General features: G+C 42.6%; 1 protein-coding gene across 7 annotated transcripts in view; it reads right to left on the bottom strand.

Annotated features, from left to right (window-relative positions):
- The window catches only part of LNX1 (ligand of numb-protein X 1), a 173948-nt gene that overhangs the window by 34003 nt on the left and 118160 nt on the right, over positions 1 to 21785 (bottom strand). For all 7 annotated transcript variants that reach the window (XM_061352450.1, XM_061352487.1, XM_061352460.1 and 4 more), the window contains one exon: positions 40 to 281. In XM_061352450.1, coding sequence (XP_061208434.1) covers positions 40 to 281 — 242 coding nt within the window. The remainder of the gene's footprint in view (positions 1 to 39; positions 282 to 21785) is intronic.

Here is a 21785-nt window from a genome sequence, read left to right as displayed (position 1 = left end):
AGGCCACCGAGCTCTGAAACTATGACGTTTAGTTCTTACTTCTGTTTCGGTTGCTACGATGCAGGTCTCCGGGGCTGCTACCCGACTGGCTGTCCTCTGAGGTGGGGCTGAAGGCTGGGTTCACCAGCCCTGGCTCATCTGTCATTAAGGCAATGGCTGCAGCTGCCGAAAGCTCAGGGCCCAGGGCAGCTACTGCCAAGCTGGAGCCATGGTCTGGAGAGCAGTCTTGGGAACGCCTCTTCCGTTCCTTGGTAAGGCCATAGTGGGATGCTCCTTTACATCTAAGAAGAAGAGAAGGAAAAGAAGACATGATAACAAGTTGTATTTAAATGTTGCATACTTACTGGAATTATATGGTGCCAAGGTAATTTGCCACTTGGAGTAAAAATTTTGATGATCGCAGGGGCTGATGAAATACAGATGCTTACTAACAAGAGGGAAAGATGCCAATCTTATCAGGTCACACAGAATCAAGAAGGAAAAGTGTCCTTCAAAGTAGCTAAGCTACCACCTCACATGGAAAGACTACTTAATGCTGGTCAAGAGAAAACACAGAGCCACAGCCTTGTGTGTAGCCTCGTATATAAATAGTTACCATGAATGCAAGAGGACAAGAATAACAGATGGCTAATTAAGCCAGAGTTTACAGTCTGCAATTTCTCCCTTGTTTCTCATCAATGAAGGAGAGCAGGGTGAGGCCAGACAGCTTCTCTAGGTCTGCTGGTGAAATAAAAGGTGCCTCACGAAGCCCTGTGCCATGAAAAAACTTTCGGTCACCAAGGCAGTCACCCAGGGAGCACAGTGCTGTGGTCTTCCATGCAGCAGGCAGGGTCTGCTCTTCAATGCAACACATGAAGGAAGGGCTGCAGGCTCAAGGTGAACAGGTTCTGGATAAAAACCCAAATCCTAAATCCTGACTCAGCCTCTGCAGTGACAACCTTCTGTTTCTGGTGCGTGTTCCCAGAAAAGCTGAAGATACAGAATTGTGAGAGGCAAATTATGAGCCTACTTTGAAACAGCTTACTTGTAGTCCCAACTACCTGCTCGATGTTCATCCTAGACAACAAAGGCAGGATCACACATGGCTTTTATTTCTTAAGATTTGCTAAAGAAGGTCACTTGAATGAAATTAAAGGTCACTGTGTGCTCTTCATGAGTCAGTATTTAATTTAAACTATAAAATAACTGAAGACACAGAGTGGCAGAAGGACACAGCACCTCTCTGCGACTTCTCTCCAGCACCACTTCTGCCCAGTGCCCACTCTCTATAACCTCAGTCACTGCATTAAAATAAAGAAAAATCTGCCTTTCAATCATAATCTAATGAGCTTGCCCTACTTGCAGTTACTATTATCTCTTCCTTCATAGCAAAGGCTAGCTGATGACTTTCATGAAAGTGCCCTGTAGGACGAACTCACAGAAATAGCTGCAGAAACCCTTAGGGATAGAAAGCTCTTCATAATATATGGCATGCACAAAAGGCAATGCATAATACATACAGTACACAACGCTAGTGGGTTAAGTGTCAGAAGTACACTGAACAGAGGCCTTGGAAGAGAAATGATTTATGGAAGCAATTCCTGGGACAGAAAGATGAGATGAAAACGAGTCACAGATCTCTGTATCAGCTTCAAAGCAACAGTTTAATTTGTCTTATGGTATTGGCTTTTTATGAGAGACAATTGAATCAAAAATAGTTTTTAGCACTAAATTATGATTTACCATTATTTAACTGATATCACTTCTGACAACTTTTATCTTAAAGATGGGAAAAAATACCCAAGCCCAAACTGTATCGTACTGATGCAACTGTGTAAATGTTTTGTATATGCCTTAACGTTTGGATGGGAATGGCTGTGGCAGAAGTTATTTCTGAAACCTTTCACAAGCAAATTGAGGTGTCTCAAAAGAAAGTACTCTCATGGAAGAGAAGGTTGGTCAACTACTTCAAAAGACCAACAAAAAGCTACTTGGAGCACCTATTCCGAGACAAGAGTGCAGCAATAATCGTGTAAAACAGAAAGGAAGAGATCTCCTGCGTCCACTGCAGAAGGCATTTTCCTATTCCTTCCCAAAAAAGGTGTGACTTCCTCACTCCCTGAGCATTCCACACTGTGGTAGGATGCTCTCCTTTATATTTTACAGAAAACAGAACCACAAAGGCCTTTCCCTCTTGCAGCCTACCCAAACTTCTCCAATGCAGCATTTTGGGAACCTGTCCTTGACATCTCCCATTTGCAGTAAGGCCACATTTACTAATCCAGCCTATGGATGTCAACAAAAGAGTTTTTTAAATGGTTTTAAAATTTAATGCAATGAAATGAACACAAAGAAATGGCTTTGAAGTGAATTGTTTGCTGTTCTCAAAAGACAGCCTTTGCCTTACAGATATCCTGCAAAGACTCAGAATATAAGAGATATTCCTACTCCACATTTTATTTTGTTTGCCTCTCTTTTCACTACGCCGGTGAAGTTTCAGCAGCTGATATCAGAGCACCAGCCTTGTGAATGGGTCCTCAAACACACATCTTTCTTTCTTATTTCTGGTGGGTTGCATGAGGATCAACCTGAAGATCAGAAGTGGCTTGCCCCAAAGATTCCCAGCTGCATGGGTCCAGCCATTGCCTGGTGCACATCTGCACTTCACTACTAAAGCCTCCACTTTCTGTGGAAATTCTCACTCACTGCTGCTGGCTGCACTGCAGACACCCAGTTAACAGCATCAGTCCAACAGCAATGAACAGCAGACGGTTACTTTGAATGCAGAGAGGGCTGACACAGTTTAAGATGTGGCTTATTGGAGAAGACAAGTCATCATGATACAAAGCACAAGGCATATCTTTCTTACTCTGCCAGAAATAGTTAAAAGGGGACCAAGAGCTCTTCAAGTATGAGCACTGAAGTTATTTCTTAAATAACTGTGGCAGGCATAAATGAACACAACTCAGGCCCTCTTTCTTCAGATTAACACAGTGTCCTTGAAGAAGAAAAAGAAGCCTCAAGCCCTCAAACTTGTAATAAAATCTGCAACAGCATCTCTTCACTTTCATTGTTTTCCTTGTGCTGACACTGCTGTGATAACAGAAAACAGAAGAGTTGACTGTGTAAGTGGAATCATATTTATAGTGTCTCAGCTACATTTTTCCATATGGTTGGATTTGGCTCCCAGAAAAGAAAGATCCATAAAACAGCTACATGCCAGTACTAATTATCTCTCTCACTGTGATTATTAATCAGCTGCCTGATTTACAGCTGGAAGAGTGGGATACCTGATTAACGTAGGCCAGTCAGAAAGTGAACCCAACACTGGTTGGTGGCTAAGGTGACCTATAGATTTGTTTCTTCTCAGTCACACTGAACAGTGAGTACATCTGTGCAGCAGTACAATTCTGAAACAATTTGAAGGCCAAAGCCAACAAAGACAAACAGACATGAGTAATGTGTGTTGTACAGTTCATGCCATTAAAGCAGCGTCACTAGGTGTGTACAGGAAACTCAGAAAATAGTTTCTTCTCTTTGCCTGGCCTCTTTTATGAAGCAGAAACATGCCATACAAAATCCTAGCTATATGAGCTAACCACCCAGCAGTGAGAGGGCAGTGGTGGCTGCTGAAACTTTATCCAGGGCTGCAATTGTGGCTGGCACCAACATCATCAGCTGCAGGGCAAACCTTGCTCGATGCCCTGCTCTGCATGTGAGGGAAGCTCTGCACTGCAAGCTTCAGGAGCAGCACATCCACAGTGATGGAGCCAGGAGATCCAAAACCTCATGGCTGCCTTAACTTGGTGCTACCGTTTGTAAAAATAAGCTCCAGTCAAACTCAAGGCTAACGGATCATTTCCACATCAAATTCAAATAAAAACAGTGGTTTGAAAACAGAGATGCATTTTCCTTGCAGCATTCCTGACTTACACAGCAAGGGAGGGCCTGAAAGTGAGATTGACCTCAAGGATTTCCATTACCCAGGCTGACACAAGGGAAAAATGTAAAGGCAAAACACAAGCAAGGACAACTGTGTGGGTTTTATCACTTCATTTCTAGTGATCTAGATGAAACAGTATCACAGGCAGAAACTGGATGTATATACTTTAAGTGCATTTGTTCTTTTAAAAACTCCCTGCTTTCTATCTGTGTCACTTCACAGGCTATTCTTCTTTCTCCCTGTCTCACACCTGATTTCCTGGGTGGGAAACAGGGAAAAAAAAGTGAGGCTAGAGAGTGACAGTGCTTGTGAGCCAGGGCTGGCACAAATAAACAGAGCAGAAGTTCTCCCTGCCCAGTTCAAGCAGTGTTTTCCCAACCTCACTTCCAGCGCACTTAGACTTTGGTGCTGTTTTGCTTTAATGCACAGACACATTGTCTGAGTGCAATTAAGAATAATGTATACAAAGCACTCAGGATTGCCCAGCAGAAGAAAATACTGCACAATGGGCTGTCATCGCTGATTCAAAGCTAAACCAAGATTGGGGTAGACAAGTATGTTTCAGCTATGCCCTCACTGCAAACAGTTTCATCCGTGTGTAAGTTGGGCTTGTCACAAGCCGGGATCAGAAGTATCAACAGTGTGTATCACACCCTGACCCCATCACATAAACTTTCCCAATTGCTCTGGTATCCCTGAACTGATGGAGAAGGCAATCTTCAAAGAGTGTCCTGGATAACCTGGTGCTGGTAACCTCACTTGTGAGACCCTGGTGAGAGGCTCCTACAGCATCTGGCAAGGGAGGGCTTGACTCACAGAAAGGTGCTGGCAACTCCTGCCCCATGTGAGCTATTCACACAGTGTGTGCATCATCTGTGACTGTAGCCCAAACATAACCCAAATGCCAACCGTACGGATTTCAGGCCAAATGCCTAAACTCTCAAGCTTTCTGAAAGTCACAAGGGAGTGAACCTACTTGGTCAGTTCTCAGGCAGAGATGCCTCCAGCTCTTCTGATCTTACTTTTGCTAATACTGTACCTGAAACTAAAGCCAAAACTACAAAAAGAGTGAGGCACCTAAACTCCAATCAAATTCCATGTTACAGATCTAAGCTAAAATGCAGCAAATGTACAATCTCTTTCAGACCAACCATACCAGTGTTTAAGAGGCCAGGGACATCAATGTCTTCAGCAGTGAAGGCGACCAATACGCTGCTGCTCTTCACACCCACTGATGCTGTATCATTCTTGCTCAGAAATCTGGCTTCTGTAAATCCTGGCCCTATGTACAAAATTCCTTGGTTTTGTTTTACATGAAAATCAGTCCTGAAACAGCAGTGTTTTTTCCTTGGTAATTCTGAGTTCTTGTAAGGATTAACCGCTGCATAAATGCTGCGTACAAAATAAGCCTTATAAATAAGAAACTGATTTTTCTTTCTCTTTTTTTTTCTTTTATTTAATGCATTTACATTTTCTGCTTTTTATAAAGAACTGTGTCATGTCAAGAACATTCCTCAAGACTCGGTAACCACCAGCTATGGCTAGGAAGGTCCCGCCTACATTAAACTTTCCTCAATATCTATAAAGAAACAGATGAAGCATCTAAAAAGCAAAGTTTAAACTCCTGATTACATTTTCCAACCAACATTTGCTGAGTCAGGCCGCAAAAACCTTGTCTAGACATGCAACTAGAAACAGGCTGTTCTCTGCACCTGCACTTGAATTTCACAGTGCCAGCAGTATTTCTATATGCTCACCACTGCTGTTCCATACCCTGGCATTGATGCACTTGGGTATCCTCTCCATAATGATCTCCCAGCGTCAGAGGATTGACATCTTTTTCTGGGGGAAAAAGTGTGCTCATTTTTCACCTAAGTGGGAAATTGTCCCAGTTATTATTACTCTTTCACTTCAATAACTCTATAAACAAAAGCCTTTTAGAGGCAGCTTCCTGACACCTGGAGCATCAGGGCTGGCAGAGGCTTGATCCCTGCTGCCTCTGAAGTGTTGAGGATGAGCAACTCCTCCTATTCTTCCACAATCACTGCTGTTCTCCATGTCAACATGGAGATAGCTACAATAGTTTAGATGAAGCAAGTGTGTTCTCTGGCTAGCTGTCAGAGAGATTTTCACATGTCATTTGCTCTCTATTGTCAACCAGAAGCCTTTGCTGAAGTATGAACACATAGTAGATTTAGTGGTTCTGTATTTCTGCATTACTAGTCTGTAAATATTTATAACGGTCTTCAACATTTATTTCTTTAAGCTAAGGCTACTTAGCTTAAATACTTTCCCAAAAGACAGGAAATATCAAGTATAATTTTTTTTCAGTTTAATTTCTGTATATCCCTGTTATGGTTTCCTATGTTTTTGTCATGCTTTTGGTTTTAATGAAGCCATCATAATTTAACAAACTCTGAAACTATCTTACTAGCAAAGCCTAATGTTGTGCTGTATCTTATCTGTATAGATCTGACTCCAGGGAAGGGCTGTCATTTTCAAAATGCTTTTGCACTATGATGATGTCAAACAAAATCTATTTGTATATTATATAAAGAACGTGTGCAGGGGCATCTGTATACTTACACCTCCACATCAGCTATTTTGTGCAAATTTGGGTGCACCACCAGAAAAAATACATAGTTCCCACAGTTAAAAAAAAATAGGTTTTCTAAGCATAAGAGAAAAATATATATTGAGCTTTCTTTATAATTACTGTGTTAGTCATCAGCTAACCCATTTCTGTGACTTGATTGCTGAGAATGAAACTCAAGCATTGCTAGTGATTTTGGTACAGGCTCTCGAAGGTAATTTGCATTGGTGCAAAACTGGAATTGCAGTTCAGAGTTCAGACCCCACAGCTCCCAAAACTACAGACAGACAGACTGCGCCAGACACAAATTGAACAAGCATTCAATGTTAACCAAATCCTCATTTGAAATTTGACTGCTCATTCTGAGGGAAGGGAGGAATCTTCAGATTTCCTACTAGTTTTCAGGAGAGTTGAAAGAACTTGGAACACATTTTTACTCTTAAATAGATTGCAGAGTTTAAATTTCATGTACATGCTACCAAAATATCATGTAACATGTGGACATGTTTAAGTGTATTTTCCCTTTTCTTTAAAAAGCAAAAAGTTGTATTTCAACCACCATCATCAGCATCTATTATGAAATCTTTTAAAAGCCCATTAACATCTATCATGGGAACAGGGAATTGGAAGAAATTGGTCAACAATACCAGTCTCCTGCAATTGTGGGCAAAAATCATGACTGGGATTATTGTGCAATGATCCTAGTTGGTGCTGGGACTGTGCACAAGTTGTTGGTCTGGATCATGTTCTCTCCCTCCCCTGACACTTTTTCCAGGCCATTACTGTATCACTGATGATTTTGAAACTACAACTTTTTTCTTTTCAAGGTTCAAGCATGGTTTCAAGTTCCAATCTTAAACCATTCTAACAAATTACAGCTGTCTTACACATAGGAGAATGGAGCTGTAAATTCCTAGAGACAGCTTAGACGGGCAAGTCAGCATATGAGCCGAGAATGACAATTTCTTTTATGGGTTAGCACTGCTTCTGTATCGTGCATAACACAACTACTACTTTAGAGAAGCTAATAGTCACAATTAACTTTGTGGCTTCATCTTCTGTTGCCCTTTTCCCCACCTGTGCTCAAGACACAGATGCTCTGAGGACGCACAAGGGCAGCAGCAGCCTGTTCCCACTGCTCACGTAAGGCATGGCCTTGGATTGCTGTTTCTCCCTCTTCCAATGCTGCTTTTAGGGTTTCTCCCTCTTCCAATGCTGCTTTTAAATGTAAGGCTTGTGGAGCAGAAGTAGACTTCAAGCAACAAACATGAGGAATTGACCAGGGTGAAATACTGCAGTCAGCTTATTAATCAGTATTTGCTCCTAGATTACTATAACAAACATTTGTCATCACAGGAAAGTTACTGACTAGAAGTACAGAACAGGAGTGGTGTTTTGTGATGTAAAACAGCAGCAGTATTTATTTATACTGAACTTAATTAAACACTGAAGCTTCCAAAGAATAATCTACATATCTCATGCAATCTACTCACATCAGCTGACACAAACAAGGAAAACGAGGAGCCCCACACTATCTCTAACTTTTGGTAGGTGCCTAGGTACTGACACACCAGGAGTGCCTAGGTGGCAGATTTAGAGCAAAATAAAAGGGAAAAATAAGAGGTAGAGGACTAGCATTTTTTAGCTGGTGGGAACCTGTAAACCTTGCTGATGGCTTTTAGTGCTTTTAGCATTCAACATATATACATCATTTAAACTCACTAATCCTGTTCAATTAGGCTAGTCCTAAAGTACTAAAAACCCCCCTTGACTTCAGCAAAGGTGGAGCTTGATGAAAACTTCACCAGGTGCTTTCTTCGCCTTCCAGAATTGCGTCATTTTCTAAACAACACACTTACAGCCTTCAGCCTTCCCTATTCTTGAAGAGTGAACTGGAATGTTGTTTCAAAAAAAAAGTGAGAAAACCCAAATTAGAAAAACCTTCAAGAGGCTTCTTCATGGAAAACTCGGGTACTTATTAATAATACATTCTTTTATCTACAGACAGCCAGCATGAAGGAGCAACTGCAGCTACCATGTGTCAGTTGGGTATTTGGAAAGCAACATAAGACCTGCCACCAGCAGCTTCCAGCTTCAATCTGGTTTTGAGTCCAAGACCACTCAAAGAACAGCACTGGTATTCTGCAGGCAATCTTGACTATTAATTTTGCCTTATACTAATAAAATAATATAACCCTTTCACAGCAGAAATTGAGATCCTATGCAATAAGACTGCAGCAGAAACAGTTAAAATATTCTTAATTAGAACCTTAACTGAAAAATGAGCCTAAGGAAGACCACAACATATATATACAAAGTCTCAAAAAATGTTAATACTGCTAAAATTAAGTTACCTGTGACAAAAATAACATGTGCAAGGACAAATAAATTCTTAAGGCATTGCAATGCTATACCTCCTAATACCACACAATCATTACACTGTATTTTTCAACTTATGGGGATAGATATATAATTAATGTTGAGAATAAGCATTCAGTCAGTTGATTCATGTGTTTTTCATGTTTACAGTGCTTTGATCACCGGATTGTATTCAACAGGTAAAACTAGTCTCCTGGAACTTAGTATCTCAGCTTTGTCTTTCCCTCCTACTATCCCCACCTATACCGTAAAAAATTCATGATGCAGTGAGCAAAATATGCTTGTAATGGGACAAAGGGGTTTGTTTTTTCAACAAAAGTGACAGTATCACTGTCACCTGATTCTTGCAGCCACAGACAAAAGAGCCTGCCAGACAGAAATTTTGTATATACACATACTTAGCACACAATTCTTTATAAAATAAAACGAATGACAATATCTCCTATGTCACAGGCTCAACAAGTCAGCACTACTGAGAGTAGGTTTGAGGCATTGGTTTGTCTGATGTGGCACAAAGCAGTGACACATGCATATCAGTCTCTAAGATGCAAAACAGTAAAAAGCGAACACTACGTTCCATTTCAAGATGTTTCAGCCCAAGGCCTGAGTTTATTAATACTTTCTCCACTGGAATTTGAAGTCACAGGAAACAATGGGGCTCCAGCCAGTAAATAACAAATACCGTCTTTATACTCTCCTGTTGAAAGAACATGCTTTGGACAGCTACCCACAGCTCTAGCTCTAGTGGCACTCACCTCTGGCCTCAGTGACCCAAAAGTCACCTAAGACCCCTTTTAGGTCAGCATGGGTATCTAAATTACATTGCTAACTCATCTTGGTACACTTCAAGCTCTGAACATGTACTTGCTTTCTCATGGGGGCAGTCAGAAAAAGATCTCAGCATGACTTCTCAGAAGTTGAAAAACCACAGAGATACTTGTCAGATGCCCCTCTGAGTGCTGGGCAAACATCTCCACCACCATGTCTAAGCAGTATCTTAAGACGTCACAAATGTTTCCCCTTTTAAAAAGTAGTTCTCCAGTCTTAGCAAATCCAATGATTGATATTCAATGAGGACCCTGTATAAGTCCTATAGTAAGTGAACTGCACGTGACTCATGGATTTCTGTGTCTTAAAACTCTTAAACAACATGGGTTTCTTGTAGGGGTGGGAAACAAAGAGTACAGCTTTTCCTGGTGTATCTCAATTTCCACGATTTCAACCTAAATAAGTATTGACACTGGAATAAGAAGTACATAAGTCACACTGTTGACTAAGTATCTCATTACACTGTATTTTTTTGGAAGATAAACATAGCCAACAGTACATTTTAGTAGAAAAAGTTCTGGCTTCTACTTCTCCTGGCTCCACAGTATTTCTTTTGCATGTCAGGCTGGAAGAGTATGGATGGATCAGAGGGATGTTACAAGCTAATTTTCAGAACAGCACTCCACAAACCCTCGGACATGCAAAAATCTTCACTGCTTATGGTTTTCTGGATTCCACCCAGGTAAATATGAGACACTTCAGTGAGATATTTCAGCATCCCATTAAAATAAACACACATTGTAAAAGCATTTAAAGGCGGCAGAAACTCCATATTCAGCCGCAGCATAAGTATGACTGGAATGTTGTTTACAATCTTCTGAAAGCTCACATGGTAGGAAATGTTCACTTATACTGTAAAAATTGTGAAACCCAGGGTTTTTTTTTTGAATCATCATTTCTTAACAGAATTATCAGAAATACTTTTAACCTAAATTCCTTTATAGAAGTATAAAGGGGTATGATATAATAAACATCACAGAAACATGGTGGGATGGCTCCTATGACTAGAGTGTTGGAATGGAAGGTTACAGACTCTTTAGAAAAGACAGGCCTGGCAGGCGCGGAGGGGGAGTTGCCCTTTATGTTAGGGATAGGCTGGAGTGTATGGAACTCTGTCTGGGGACAGGTGAGCAGTTAACAGAGAACTTGTGGGTCAGGGTTAAAGGGAAAACAGCGATGGGAGACATTACTGTGGGGATCTGTTATAGACCACCTGATAAGAGGAATCTGCGGATGAAGCACTCTATAGGCAAATAGGAAAAGCCTCACGCTCACAGGCCCTCGTTCTCATGGGTGACTCCAACCACCCTGACATCTGTTGGAATGACGGTACGGCCTGGCACAAGCAATCCAGGAGGTTCCTCGATTGTGTGGAAGACAACTTCCTTCTGCAAGTAATAGAGGAACCAACAAGGAGAGGTGCCATGCTTGACCTTGTGCTCACCAACAGGGAAGGGCTCGTTGGAAATGTGGCACTCCAGGGCAGCCTTGGATGCAGCGACCACGAGATGGTTGAATTTGAGATCCTTAGGACAGTGAGAAGAGCGTGCAGCAAGCTCACTGCCCTAGACTTCAAGAGAGCAGACTTTGGCCTCTTCAGGAACCTGCTTAGTAAGGTTCCATGGGATATAGCCCTAGAGGGCAGGGGGGCTCAAGACTCTTGGTTGGTCTTCAAGGATCACCTGCTACAAGCTCAGGAGTGTTGCATCCCAACCAGAAGGAAGTGCAGCAGGAGGGCCAGGAGACCTCCTTGGATGGATAAGGAGCTCCTGAGGAAAATTCAAATGAAAAAAGAGTTTTATAGAAAGTGGAAGCAAGGACAGGCAGCCTGGGAAGAGTACAGGGATGTTGTCCGGGAAGCTAGGGACCAGGTTAGGAAAGCTAAGGCCCAGTTAGAATTAAACTTGGCTAGGGATATTAAGGATAACAGGAAGGGATTCTACAGGTACATAGCAAATAAAAAACAGACTAGGGAGAACATAGGCCCCCTCAGGAAGCTCTCGGGAGAACTAGATACACAGGATTTGGAGAAGGCTGAGGTTCTGAATGACTTCTTTGCCTCGGTCTTCTCTTGCAAAGGCTCTGACCGCACCACCCAAGTCTTGAAAGGCAGACGCAGGGACTGTGAGAATGAAGACCTTAGGCCCACTGTAGGAGAGCAATTGGTTTGAGACCATCTTAAAAGTCTGAACATGCACAAGTCCATGGGACCTGATGAAATCCATCCGCGGGTCCTGTAGGAGCTGGCAAATGAAGTTGCTAAGCCACTGGCCATCATATTTGAAAAATCATGGCAGTCAGGTGAAGTTCCCGATGACAGGAGAAAGGGAAATATAACCCCCATTTTCAAGAAGGGGAAAGTGGATGACCCAGGGAATTACAGACCAGTCAGTCTCACCTCTGTACCTGGCAAAATCTTGGAGCAGATTCTCCTGAAAGGCATGCTAAGGCACATGAAAAACAACAAGGTGATTGGTGACAGCCAGCATGGCTTCACTAAGGGGAAGTCCTGCCTGACCAATTTGGTGGCCTTTTATGATGGGGCTATGGAACTGAGGGACAGCGGTAAAGCAGTTGATGTCATCTACCTGGACTTGTGTAAAACGTTCGACACTGTCCCACACGACATCCTTGCCTCTAAATTGGAGAAACATCAGTTTGATGAATGGACCACTCGGTGGATAAAGAACTGGCTGGATGGCCGCACACGAAGAGTTGTGGTCAATGGCTCAATATCCAGCTGGAGACCAGTTACGAGTGGTGTCCCTCAGAGATCGGTGTTGGGACCGGTCTTGTTTAACTTCTTTGTTGGTGACATGGACAGTGGGATCGAGTGTGCCCTCAGCAAGTTTGCTGATGACACCAAGCTGTGTGGTTTGGTTGATACACTGGAGGGAAGGAATGCCATCCAGAGGGACCTTGACATGCTTGTGAGGTGGGATGATGCCAACCTCATGAAGTTTAACCATGCCAAGTGCAAGGTCCTACACCTGGGTCGGAGCAATCCCAGGCACAGCTACAGGCTGGGCAGAGAAGAGTTTCAGAGCATCCCTGCAGAGAAGGACTTGGGGGTGGTGGTCGATGAGAAAATGGACATGAGCCAGCTTCAGTGTGCACTTGCAGCCCAGAAAGCCAACCGTATCCTGGGCTGCATCAAAAGGAGCATGACCAGCAGGTCGAAGGTGATCCTGCCCCTCTACTCTGCTCTCGTGAGACCTCACTTGGAGTATTGTGTGCAGTTCTGGTGTCCTCAACATAAAAAGGACATGGATTTGTTGGAACAAGTCCAGAGGAGGGCCACGAGGATGATCAGGGGACTGAAGCACCTCCCATATGAAGACAGCCTGAGAAAGTTGGGGCTGTTCAGCCTGGAGAAGAGAAGGCTGCGTGGAGACCTCATAGCAGCCTTCCAGTATCTGAAGTGGGCCTGTAGGGATGTTGGGGATGGACTCTTCATTAGGGACTGTAGTGATAGGACAAGGGGAAATGGGTTAAAACGTAAACAGGGGAAGTTTAGATTGGATATAAGGAGGAAATTCTTTCCTGTGAGGGTGGTGAGGCACTGGAATAGGTTGTCCAGGGAGGCTGTGAATGCTCCATCCCTGGCAGTGTTCAAGGCCAGGTTGGACAAGGCCTTGGGTAATATGGTTTAGAGCGAGGTGTCCCTGCCCATGGCAGGGGGGTTGGAACTTGATGACCTTAAGGTCCTTTCCAACCTTAACTATTCTATGATTCAATAAGTCTGAAATTCACTAAGCCCAATTTACTCGCTCTTCTCCCCACTACAGGCAGTGTTACTCTCAGTATCACTGAAAGCATCCAAAAATGCAGCAGTGTTGTTTCCCTGTCATGTGCAGACCGCTGTCAGCTCTCACTTGCAGCAGAGGCTGACAGATTTCACACCCTAACACCTCAGTTTTCACAGTGCACTAACCAGTAATTCTCAGGTCAGGTCGGGATAACGCTGATCTCTGTTCCTCCTGCTGAAGCTTATTCAGGGAGGTGGATTAAGAAAGAGCTGGATGCTACTGCTGAAAGAAAAACTGGTGCCTGGGAAGGGAGAATGAGTCCTGCTTGCTGTGGCTTTTCAGTTGAAGTTGGAAGAGGTTCATAAGAAAAAGCACTGTCCTCTGTTACTCCAGCCAGTATCTTGGGAAAAACATGCGACACCATCTAGGCACACAGAGCCTTCTGCAGGCTGAAGCTGAAGCAGTGACCTTAGAGGATTCAGATATAGGATGAAACCTTTCTGCAAAATTGTTTTTTTTTCTTAGACCACCAGATTGTAACTGATGAATCAAGGGACACAATGCATAAAGTAGTGTGGAAGCAGGAATCCAGTTGTGAAACCACTTAATTAGAAAAGATGCCTTCAGAAGTGGGTACTGTATTACTAACAACACAAAATGGATTTCCCTGACAAAGGCAAGTATCATAGAATCATAGAAAAGCCTAGGTTGACAGTGACCCTCTGCAACTGTATTTTGAAAACCTTAAGTGATGAGAACTCCACAATATCCCTGGGGAGGTTCGCACTATATCTTACTTTAGCTTCTTCATATGCATTAGCTTGCAGATGTTATAGGTTTCTTTAGGTTTTCTTAGTCACTTCTGCTCTCTCAGATATCATGCTACTTTTACATAGTATAAATAAGAAAAAATATTTTATTTTTTAATTTTTCAATTTATTAAAAAAAAGCATGATAGAGGCAGTCACCTCATACTGTCTCATACTGTCGTTAACCTACATACCTCACTAAAATGGAGGGATAGAAAAAAAATCCCAATATGTTCTTTAGGAAGCTGCTCTTTCATTCCCTTTTTATGTCACTGCAGCATTGGGAATTCCAATATTCAAGCTCTAATAACTATCTTTGCTTTTGAAATTAAAATGCAAACATCATGCATGCAGCTGAGCACGTAGGACCCCATGGGTAAACCTGGGCAGCAGGTCTGGAGAACTGAACCGTGGGCATGAGCTGCAATTATATTCCCCTGGGTAATCCAAGACAGTGGCCTTGCCCCTGCCATCCTAGGAGAAGGCACATCCTGCCTGACCTTGCTGCTCCAACACAGAACGGGTGAGGGCTGCTGTGTGAGAGGCTGCCTTGAAATGAATCCAAACCACGAATTCCTTATGACAGGTTGTGGCATCTGGGTGACTCAGCCAGCCTGCGTGCCTGAGGCTGTTCTAGCCCAGGCTGCAATTGTGTTAACATCGCAATTTAAGTAGACTTGGGTCTCATTAGCAGTGATGATGGTCCCCCTGAAGGAAAACCAAGGTGGCATATAGGAAATGATGTCAGTTCATTATCAGCTTTGGAAGAGGAATAATTACATCTATCTTCAAACTGAGATGACCCTGGTCCTTCAGAAGGAATCTGGCAATCTAACCTCCAGCAGTGTGATCATGCCTTATCACCTGCTGATTTTCACAGCAAAAGCATGTCTTGACTCAAGGTGACCCAAGCCATCACCAACATCTATACTAGTGTTCAGTGAACAGCAGCATGCTGGAGTATTGGACATGTTGGCAGCCCACATTCAGACATACATAAAACAAATTCTACATGTTTCATATAATATTAACCCAACAGCCTGTCAATGCAGATGGCTCATTGAGCCAAACTGACCAGCTTTCTAACACAATCTTACAGCTATGATGAGAAAATTTTCTTCTGTTCCAAAATATCCACCCCCATCTGACATGGACATTGAGGATTAAAAAATAAATGAGTAGAGAGACTAAACAAAACTGGTAGTGCATTTAAATATTTATACTTTGAGATATGGGTCTCTGGTTTAGCATTTTCTGCAATGCCTTTGACCAGTGGTTGGTGGTTTACCTATCTTCAGCTGGTTGTACCTTCTGAAGAACTGCCTTAAAAGCCTTGAAACAGGTTCCCTTCCTGAAGGGCAACACTCAGCACTGTGTTTATAAGGATGCAATGCAGAGGGAAAAGGAGGAGGAGGAAGAAAGGGAAAGAAATACCTAAGAGTTTAGTGACTTTAAACAGAACAGCCTCATGATAAATTATTTTCTTATTTCTTTAAAAGCTAATTGAAGGTGCTACAGCATCATGTAGGAGGGTTTGCTGAGTATTTAGATACTGTCATTACAGAGACCTTCCAAAACTGAGCAAAGTTGTGCAAAGACTAACCACATCTGCCTCCAGAGATGGTGTTGCTTCCTGTGGGGTTGTCTGTAACAGCAAAGTACATGATTACTCTAGTGGTTCTGGAATGATACAGTATGTATATTACATGTGTAGAAACACACATTCGAGGTTAACTTCCCTGGAGATATCCCTGTTCCAGAGTAAAAGCATTCACCAGAGAAGCTACCCTAGAGTAAGAACAATATTATCACTTTATTATGGATTAACTTTCTCATGTGCTCAAACCATCTTTTTGGGATAATTTCTGCCCTTTCTTCCCTGCCCTTTCTTCTGGGTACCAAATGGAAACTGTGGGAGCTCTCAGTGACAATTTTAAGTGGCAGTTTCCGAATCCCATTGCAATCTAATTCCAGGCTCTGCATCCCAAGATTCTTTCTTCAACACTAGGTAGTGGCCATGTATAATCAAGGTATCAGTAAAATTTCAAGTTCATTCTAAGTCTACAAAGGTAGTTGCATGTTCCTTTAGCCCACAAAGATGCAGGCATAACAAAGCACAGATACTCATGCCAATAGACAACAGTAACACAGGGAAGTGAATAAAGAGATCCTTTTGCTACCTTGGGGAAAAGAAGATATTTATTTTCGTTCCTTTGATAATACCTTTTCTGTTAGTTAACATGTTAAAAGTATCATTTTAACACTGTTGCCCTAATAAAATTTAGGGGTAAGAAAAGCTTTCCCAGTTTAGTAGGCAGACTTTTTGGCAGCACCCTTTATAAAACAACTCAAACCCATAAAACACATTTCATCTCATCAGCTGTGTTCAGGATCACTGAAAAGGTGATACTGTACCATAGTTCAAGCTCTGGAGCTCTGTGAGAGCTAGAGCCTACTCCTCAACATGCCAAATCTTGAAATCAAGGTACAGGTTGCTCTATTTCATGTGTAAATAAAAGTCCTTAGGGCTTACTGTATTTTTGTTCAAATTCTCCCACAACACAGATTTAGCTTATTTGCGTGTTCTTTAAACTACCTTAGCACAAAAAGCAGTAAGAATAAAGCAGTCCCATAGAGCCCTAACTGTAGGAATAGTACTTTTATTCCCTGCCAGATACCTCAGCATCTCCAGCAAAAAGGAGAGAAGGGAATGAAAACAAGATGCCCATCTACCTTCTAAAAGCACAAAAGACATTTGGACTTCTAAAACAGCTTGGGCACTGTATCCAAGTGTTGCTAAAGATGCAGAATCATGGTTCATCTGAATCTCTGTGCTCAGCCCTAAGCCTGATAGCTCACCATTAGCTTGCAAGGGCAAGGAGCATTTCTCTTCAACGTGACTATTTCAGAAGACCTGGAAAAAACACTCTTTGCAAAGCTGCAGAAGGGAGGGGAGGATAAAGCAGCAACTGCTTCCCTGGCACAGGGGACCACAGGCAGCACAGATGTTCTTTTTGGAAATGTCAGAAAGGGAAAAAAGTGTTGAGGGAGCTGTCATCGGTGTACAGCACAATAGGCGATTCCAGAAGAGTACTTCACACAGTCATAATCTTTTCTTGAAGGCATTGCTCAGGGAGCGCTGCTCTGACTAAGTTTGCACACAGCAAACACTGCTTGAAAAACAAGCATGTAAATTATAAAATCACATAAGATCCAGTTTCCCTGTTTCTCTCTGGTGAAGCAGAGCACAGATGCGTCTCAGCACAAATGATGCAGCAAAGAAAAGAGATAACCCTATATTAGCCCCTCCTGCCTGGAGAGCCACTTCCAGGCAATGCCAACAGAAGGATCTCAGGCCAGACCCATGGCTCTGCCTCTCTTCCTTCATCTGACCCCTTTGTAAGCTGACTGCCACAGGCGAAGTTCATGCAGGACCAGTCATCCCATCAGCTCCCACAGAAAATAGCAAAACGCTATTCCTAGACTCTGCAGGAAGTCTTGCACATTCAGAGGCAAACCAGGATCTCAAGGTTGTTTGGAAATTCTGCTGATGTACACATATACAGTAAGCCACAGCAGCTTTCAGGTGGACACATATTCCTTTCTGTCCTGCTTGGTGCCCAGGGCCTCCCTAGGTGAGAGAATGTGGACAGAGACAAGGCGAGCTGGCAGGACATGGGGAAAAAAATCATGCAGAATCTTTCTGAATGAAGAAGATCCAACCAGTAAGTCCTGAATTTCCCAGCAGTCAACAGAAAAACCCCAAACCTGAGCCCTCTGCTTCCTTGTGCCTGGGACACTGAGGTGAAATGGAAACATCAAAATGATTCCTACTTCATCCCCATGACTGTGATCCACCAGAGGTGTGATGGTAGGGGACGGATTCATCCCTAGCCTACAGCTATACCATTCAGCTTCTTCAGTAGCTTATGAGACAGGCAATGAGTCTGTTGACCCTTAAACCCCTTGAAGCCTTTTGTGGTGATGTGGATGACCCTTACAAGGACTGTCTTCACCACTAGAGATGAACCTTTCTACATCCTTGCCCTTTAACTGCAGATCTGACCATTCAGGGATGGGTCGCTGTTTTATCACCAATCCCGCTACTGTCCTGGAAACACCCTGTTCCAAAGGGACTTTCTGGTCAGCACTGGAGTCATGGAGCTTCTGCCTGCCAATGCAGGGAGATAAATTACAACAAAAAACCAGGAGAAAAGTCAAGTTTTGTAAGATCTGTTCTCATGCATTGTCAGGACGGACAGGAAAATGGGAGCCTGAGGTTTTACAAAGCTCCCACACAGGGGTGTGTTTTTTGGAGATTGTCACAGAGATTGCAGAAGCTGGAGTCTGTGACATTTTATTTGTATTGTTTCAACTCATTCACCCCCACGCCCTCAAGGGAAGTTCTGTTTCTGAAAATTGCTGTTTCTGCTAAAAACCGCATGGTGTGAATTAGTGTGGTCAGACGCTCCTTTCCCCAAAAACATTTTTTTTGGATCTCCACTATACTCTCTGCTATAGGTGCAAAAAATAGAAGGTTGCCCATGTATGCAAAACATAATTTTCTTCCTAATTCATCTCAATAAAATTCAAGAGAGTGATTTGTTGAAGTCAATGGAATAATACCTGTATAGAACTAATCTCAGTGAGGAAAAAATCAAGTACACTGACATTACCATTTTCATTAGTTTTTCCATCTTCCATAGATTCCTCTGTCTGAGTACCAGAATAGCAGATAGATTAACAACTAGAGGCAAGGTCCTTGAAGCAAACAAATTAACTAAGTAAGAGGATTGAATGATTATGACCCCTATTTTCTTGCCTTATTCTATTTTCTCTGTTTGTAGTGTGTTTTGCAGGACAGTTTGCAACTCTTAAGGATTTCAGTCCATCTGGTAATATAACTAAGCAGAGAATCACTTGATAAAACTCTGATTAGATGTCAGTTCTGACATCTGAGCTGTTTCACGGCCTGGCTTAACCTGTGTTTAGTCTAACAGATAAATGTTTAGAGTTCACCAAGACTGCTGAAGTGAAGTTAATATAAAGAAAGTCACACCAAACCTGGTCAATCCATAAAGCTTTCTTTGTTTTCAGCCTTCAACCCCACATGTTTTGCTGAAGTTAAGCTCTGCAGCTTAAATTCACAATTTACTCAATCCATAAGTTTAAAATATGAAGCATAACCAGCTCAGAGTTTTGCAGTGCTGCAATAGTGCAAGGTGATTGAAGACATATGGCTTGGCGTGCTCAGCACCATTGGAGTTAACCGCAAGGGTGCTTGACAGATCAAGTCAACTCTCTCCCCCTTTCCTCCTAACTCTCCTTGAACAAGACAAGACACAAGACACTCAAGCCCTTTCACAGACCAGTCAGGTACTTCAGACAAGAGGAGGGAGCAGACAGGGTCTCACCACCACTACAAGGACAGGGCTTGTGCAGCCGTGGCAGAAATGTCTCTCCATGGACTGATTGAACTTAGCAGCTTATAGATAGGCAATCTCCATTAACCTACCACAGTTAAATCCTGGACCTTTACCCTGCCCTTGTTTGACCTTGACTCTGTGCAGCCAACTTACAACCACTACAGTGGTTATAATGGAGTTTGTGTCAAAGAGCACCTTATATTTTTAAACCATCTCAATTGTCCTTCACCAGACAGAACAAACATGCTGCCGCCATGCTGTTCAGTGTTCAAGACCACACTTCCCCAGTAACCTTGGTACTGCTGTACTGAGTGGGGAAGAGGCAAGAACAAAGGTGTAAAGAAAATAGGAATTCAGAGGAAGTAAGGGAAAGACAAAGATTTAAGGTGGTCAGGATCAGCCATGTGGAAAATGGCTAAAGAAACCAAAATACAGCCTGACACTGGTAATAACAGTGTTTGAATAAGCATTACAAGTCATGTCAAGGTAGCCAACAGAAAGATTCCTATTTAAAGAGTTTCAAATCCGCATCTTCTCTCAAAGCATCTGTAGGGTGGAAGCAGCTGATTTGCACTTTGCAGGTAGCGTCAAGAGAGTTTATGTAACACTGCAAAAAGATAAGCACCTATTTAAGAGCAAATTGTTATTTTTACCCATTGCGCAAGCAAATCAAGCTCTCTCATGACAGACAAAAAAACTTCCTGCTGTCAGCTGTGAGTTCTTTTGGTGTTGTATATCACCACAGGGCACAAAACCACTATGGCATTTTTTGTGTTGGTTGTCAACCTCTATTTGCTGGGGATTTGAAAAACAGAGGAGACAAGAAGCACAGGAAGAGATGAGCAACAATTAGCAGATCTTAACAAAAAGCAAGGAGACCATCAGAAATCTGTGAAATGCATTTTCCCTCTAGGAGACTGTTAACCCCTCCGCAATACTGACTTAGTAGAAATATGAGGGAGGTAACTAATATCTGCTGAAGAAGGGGAAGGAGAAAGGGAAGACATATTGTGTTGTGAGGTAGGTAGAACAGGAGCAAATGCATTTTGGAAATATCTGGTATGTATTACAGTACCTCAGCTTTAGAAAAGAGTTACTTGGTCCAGGCCTCCCTTTAGAAATTTTTTTGTTGACTTGGGTCATGTTACTATTATTCAAGCCTAGATTACAAGAAAAAAAACAAGGCAGATCTGCAGGACTTTGCATTTATTTGCTTTGTCAGCCTGACATATTAAGTGCAAGTTTATACATACACTGTATATCTTATTAAATGATGTATCCTGGTTTGGTCTATTCTCTTCTGATTTATCCTGAACTCAAAGACCGTAACTGTAAGACCCTTCAAACCTACAGATGCTTAGACCACAGGAGAAAGAGCAGAAAACAAGTGAAATGTGGCGACCATTACTGTCCAACTTCATTACACTCATGCTTTGGAAGTACAAAACAAGAATGCACTGGAATTTAATCTCCTCTGAGGGAAGAAACTGGAAGCAGCACATTTGCTAGAACGTGCATACACTCAATCCACTGAAAATTATCAACACATACAGAATTTAAATGTAGTTTAAAAATGGGCACTGAGAAAATTTACAGACATAGTGCCAAAGAAACCAGACTTGGAGTATTGTGTGCAGTTCTGGTGTCCTCAGCATAAAAAGGTCATGGAACTGTTGGAAGAAGTCCAGAGGAGGGCCGTGAGGATGATCAGGGGATTGGAGCACCTCCCATATGAAGACAGGCTGAGAAAATTGGGCTTGTTCAGCCTGGAGAAGAGAAGGAGGTGTGGAGACCTCATAGCAGCCTTCCAGTATCTGAAGGGGCCTACAAGGATGCTAGGGAGGGACTCTTCATTAGGGACTGTAGGGATAGGACAAGGGGGAATGGGTTCAGACTTAACAGGGGATGTTCATGTTAGAGATAATGAAGAAGATCTTTACTGTGAGGGTGGTGGGGCACTGGAATGGGTTGCCCAAGGAAGCTGTGAATGCTCCATCCCTGGCAGTGTTCAAGGCCAGGTTGGACAGAGCCTTGGGTAACATGGTTTAGTGTGAGGTGTCCCTGCCCATGGCAGGGGGC

Source organism: Neopsephotus bourkii, unplaced genomic scaffold, assembly GCF_033783945.1.
Source record: "Neopsephotus bourkii isolate Nb327-2 ecotype Australia unplaced genomic scaffold, CSIRO-AGI_Nbou_v1 NB_54, whole genome shotgun sequence".
NCBI classification, from domain to species: domain Eukaryota; kingdom Metazoa; phylum Chordata; class Aves; order Psittaciformes; family Psittacidae; genus Neopsephotus; species Neopsephotus bourkii.
Note: the sequence above shows the minus strand (reverse complement) of the source record. Positions and strands in the feature narration are given on the sequence as shown.